Below are 4,962 nucleotides of genomic sequence, written 5' to 3'. Positions count from 1 at the left end.
ATTCTGTGCTTACATACTGAAGAAAATACTTTCTGTACAACAAAATTTGAAAAAAAAAAAATCAAAGAATATTTTTTTTTTTAAAAAAGAACCATCCTTCTGATTAGAAAGAGAGCATGGTATATGCTTTCTAATAGGGAACAAGTTAAAAATTTCTCCTCCCACTGCAACACATCTCAGTCCTGGGACTATCTATGAGCAACCCACAGGTTCATAATCTTTATGCCTCTCCAAGTAATTATTTGGTGAAATTATTTAATTACCTATCAATGTTACTTTGTCCCTCCTGAGGTTTGTACTGACATATTGAGGGAATAGAGATAGAACTACTCAGCTGATTTCTGGTGATTAACGTGTTATCTATCATAAGCAAAGATATTATCAAAAAAAAAAAAGTAATGTTAGTGCAATTCTCCATAAAGCATAAAATCCCATAATTACTACTATCTCCAGAGAAAAACAGGAGTTTTAAGGCATGAGAGTTATACAGACACTGAAAAGCCTCCTCACAGTTAAGAAAAAGATCTTGCGATGAAGCTTTCGGACTCCAATGTCGGCAAAGGACCTTTCACAGGGAGCAGGGAAAGAGTTAACAGAGGCTGCAGCTGCAGCAGCACTCTGCTGGTGACCATTTGCAAGGTACAGTCCCAGCAGACACATTACCAGATTAGGGGAAGGCAAACAAACCGAACTGAAACCATTCTTCAGCTGGAGTCCGGCCTCTTCTTCCTGTGATGTCACGCTACTAATTGCCTGAGCTCTCTTCTCTCCTCTCCAGAAGGAGCAGCCGGGCTGGCGAGAGGCTGCCGGGGTGCAGGACGCCGGGGCCGTGCTCTGCAGGAACAAACACGCTCTGGAATTTGGTTTTTGCCCTCACAAGCAGCTTGACTCCTCACCCCGCCGGCGAGCGAGTGCTCCGAGGAGCCGAAAAAGCTCGTTTTACAGTAAGAAGGCTGAGGGAGAAATGCAAGTGCTGACACTTTGCGGCGTCCAGCGTACGTTCCCAGTAAAATTGGATGGACTGGACTTCGCCATCGTGATCTGCAGCCAAAAGTAAGGCAGAAAGTTCTACAAGGACTTCATCAAATCGAGGGGGGAAAATGGAACTGGGCAAGCTTTGGGATGACCTCATCTGCCACAAATGATACGTTTTCTGACTCTCGAAGACTGGCTATGTGATTACAAACAGCACTTGGAAGAGAAGAGTGACCTGCTGGAGGTGTACTCCCCTGCTACAGAGCTCCTGTTTCTTCTCTGAAGCTTTACAGTGCAACAAGCTCACCAAAGCACACAGTTCAAATACATCAGCAAGTTCTTCTGGAATTTAAAAAAAAAAAAAAAAAAAAGTTGCAATAAAAATTCCAGAGAAACCTCCAAATCACAGGAATTTTAAATATACCATTATAATGGTAAGCTCTAATTGTTCCACTGAGGACTCCTTTAAATATACTTTATATGGGTGTATCTTTAGTATGGTGTTTGTTCTTGGCCTCATAGCAAACTGTGTTGCTATCTATATTTTTACTTGCACATTAAAAATGCGAAACGAGACCACAACTTACATGCTTAATTTAGCAATATCAGATCTGCTTTTTGTGTTTACATTACCCTTCAGGATTTATTACTTTGTGGCAAGAAACTGGCCATTTGGAGACATTCTTTGCAAGATTTCAGTCACCCTCTTTTATACAAATATGTATGGCAGCATTTTATTTCTGACTTGCATAAGCGTAGATCGCTTTTTAGCAATAGTACACCCCTTTCGATCTAAGACTCTCCGAACCAAAAGGAATGCAAAAATTGTCTGTGTTGCAGTATGGATAACTGTGTTAGCAGGCAGCACACCGGCAAGCTTTTTCCAGTCTACAAACCGCCGTAATAATACTGAACAAAGAACATGTTTTGAAAACTTTTCGGAGGACACATGGAAAACCTACCTATCCCGGATTGTTATCTTCATTGAAATAGTTGGGTTTTTTATTCCCCTCATCTTGAACGTGACCTGCTCTACTATGGTATTACGGACTTTGAACAAACCACTAACTTTAAGTCGGAATAAATTAAGCAAAAAAAAGGTACTCAAAATGATTTTTGTCCATTTGGTGATATTCTGCTTCTGCTTTGTGCCTTATAACATTACCTTAATACTTTACTCCCTTATGAGAACACAGACTTGGGTTAATTGTTCAGTGGTAACTGCAGTCAGGACTATGTACCCCATCACTCTGTGCATCGCTGTTTCAAACTGCTGTTTTGACCCAATAGTCTATTACTTTACATCGGATACAATTCAAAACTCGATAAAAAAGAACCGGTCCACTAGACCACGGGACATCAGATTCTCCGAAAGGCCAGTTTCAGAAAACTTCATTCAACACAGCCTTCAGACCGTAAAAATGAAAATATTTGACAGTGACTCCACAATATAAACTGTACTAAAATACAGCTGGGACTAAACTGGAATTAAAAGCCTGCACATTTCTTCAGCTGTGGAAATATATTCTCATATGTAAATGTTACACTTCCTTCACATCAGAAAAGTTTGATAAGACTGTAAGTGTTAAGCATAATGGTAGTACACAGGAAAAGTACTTTAAGAATTTACCTCAAATGTCTGTTCTGACAGGTTGTATGCTAGAAATGAACTTTTGGTTTTGGATTAGGTTAACCAAAGTCCAAAGATTGTCTGTCTAGTCAAAAACAAATGAAGAAGTCGGTAGAGTTTTTTTCTGAGGGTAAAACAATTGCTCATTTTTTATGATACAGGTTTCCATTTTACTGAGGACGGGGGTGAAACTACCTGGTTTACAGCGCAGGGTCCAGTTGCTGAGGAAAACAGCATCATATTGATCATATCACTTCAGCTAATGTGCCTGCTCTGGAGTTTCCTCTTCTCTCTCTTACTCCTCCCTCCTGTCTTTCTCCCTACACCTTCCTTCTTAGGGACCATAACATTCACAGGGGGCTTCGATCAGTGGGCTACAAGAACTTCATTTCTCCCAGGCTTATCCGATAAAATATATGCTCTCTTCACAAGTCTGGCCCCCATAAAGCAATTAAATCTTCTGGTAGTTTAGGGCATCTGGAAACAACTCAGACAAACTGGTTTTTCTTCTCACCTCTGTCTCAGATGTCTGTGTAATTATAACAAAATAACCCTCTGATGACTGAAGTTAGTGCTTTAGGTACAGTGCCAGTTTATAAAACTCTTTTGTGAGAAGTTCTTCAAATTCAATGCAACTTTTGAGCAAACTAACATCCTCCAAATCAGGCAATTCATTCTCAAAGTAGTAGTTTCTTAGAAAAACATGACCTTCGCTAACTAGAAATGAGCATGTGCATCAACTCAAATATTTCTTCTAGGAAACTATTTGGTGTCCCGTAAAGAAACTCAAGACACAGTAATTTTTAGAGTGAAACTCCCTTGTAATCTTTCTGTCCTAGAAATAGTTTTAACAGAAGCATTTAAAATTTCAAATGCTATTTACCTGCAAACTTTATAAAGTATAAAAATAAATTACTTGGGCTATGTGCTGGCAAAATTAATCGAGACACTTTGAAAAGTCAAAGCCATGTAAAAGGAGAAATCTACGTATATTACTGTTACAAACAGGACTACATAGACAAAAGTGCTTTAAAACTTCCTGTTATGTATGTTTCCCAGCTATTAGAACATTGTGTACATTCTCCTCAAAATTAATTTAACATTGCTGTAAAATTAAATAAATATTTAAAAAGTAAAAGTGTTGGTTTTTCCTCTCCCAAAACAATGGAGTAAAGAATAACAACTGAGTTAAAATGAATTTGCAGTTTAGATTTAGGACAGTCAGTTGCAACACATAGTACTAAGGCATTTTTAGTTCATGGCAGTATATGGAAGCACGAATCAATGTTGGAGAAAAACGTATATTGAGCTGTCTGAGTATATGATACGTTATCTGACTGAGTTTACTTTCCTTTGCAAAGTTTTTGCTTAATTGTTATAAACCAACTGCATATTGCCTACTACTACTGGAAAACCGAGTTACTCAAAGACTGCTAGGAGCTAATGCCGATTGAATTATAAATTTAACAGCATTTTAAATCTTTATCCACACAACTTATGAAAGGGAAATTCAAATAGTATGAGCTTAAGCTACAAAGAGAGCATAAATATGTCTGTATAGTATCTGAAAATCGGCAGTTATCTTGGTTGGGAATCCTAAACAGTTCTGATTCATATTTGACTCCAGAAAAACGCACAAAACCCCCAGCATGAGTAGAAATTCTGTACATTTTCCATATGCCACTGACAAACGTAAAGTCACTGATAAATCCAAAGTTCAAAAGCCAGATATGCATCTCTAAAGTCCCAATCCATCTCTCTCTAAACAGCCTGTTTAATATTAGACTCCTTCCACAGACTTTTGAGACTAAAGCCCTTAATGTCACCGCTGGGCTATGTTTCTAGGCCACTACCCTCCCCGAGCTTGGCAAAGCTGTTACTGGTTGAGTGACAACTTGTTCAGCGATGCCGCTGCATTACAGCGGCGAGCACCCTGGAGCCTCACCCTGGTAAAGAGAAGCCGCTCTTTTCTGAGATTACGAAACTGCAGAAAAAATAAAAAATAAGAATCACTGACTTAAAAGCAGAACAAGCAGATAAAGTCGCACGTATGCATGCTCCCCTTTAAACCAGACTTTCCTTGGTGTATTAGCTCAAAGAGCCTGGGGAAGCATGAAAAGTAGCTCTTTCTGCCTTGCATTTACTCTCCAGGGCAGTAGCTTTTGCAATAACACAGTACAACAGCTTTCTGACCAATTAACAGCTTGATAGCTCACATCTGTTTGAGGAAGCTTTATATTTTTTAATCAAACATACTTCACTCTTTATGTCAGGGCAGGTTTAGATTGGATATTAGGAAGCATTTTTTCACTGAAAGGGTTATTAAACATTGGAATAAGCTGCCCAGAGAGGTGGTG

General features: G+C 38.9%; 1 protein-coding gene across 1 annotated transcript; it reads left to right on the top strand.

Annotated features, from left to right (window-relative positions):
* Positions 1 to 774: 774 nt before the first annotated feature.
* LPAR6 (lysophosphatidic acid receptor 6) lies at positions 775 to 2,497 on the top strand. Its single transcript, XM_082481606.1, has one exon. The coding sequence runs from the start codon at positions 1,407 to 1,409 to the stop codon at positions 2,427 to 2,429; it is 1,023 nt and encodes a 340-aa protein (XP_082337732.1). The 5' UTR covers positions 775 to 1,406; the 3' UTR covers positions 2,430 to 2,497.
* Positions 2,498 to 4,962: the final 2,465 nt, after the last annotated feature.

Source organism: Vanellus vanellus (assembly GCF_965231255.1).
Source record: "Vanellus vanellus genome assembly, chromosome: 1".
Taxonomy (NCBI): domain Eukaryota; kingdom Metazoa; phylum Chordata; class Aves; order Charadriiformes; family Charadriidae; genus Vanellus; species Vanellus vanellus.
This window is presented reverse-complemented; position numbering and strand designations above follow the sequence as displayed.

Bases quoted from the DNA above. Each gene is read 5' to 3' on its own strand.
- LPAR6 (XM_082481606.1), top strand. From the start codon at position 1,407: ATGGTAAGCTCTAATTGTTCCACTGAGGACTCCTTTAAATATACTTTA.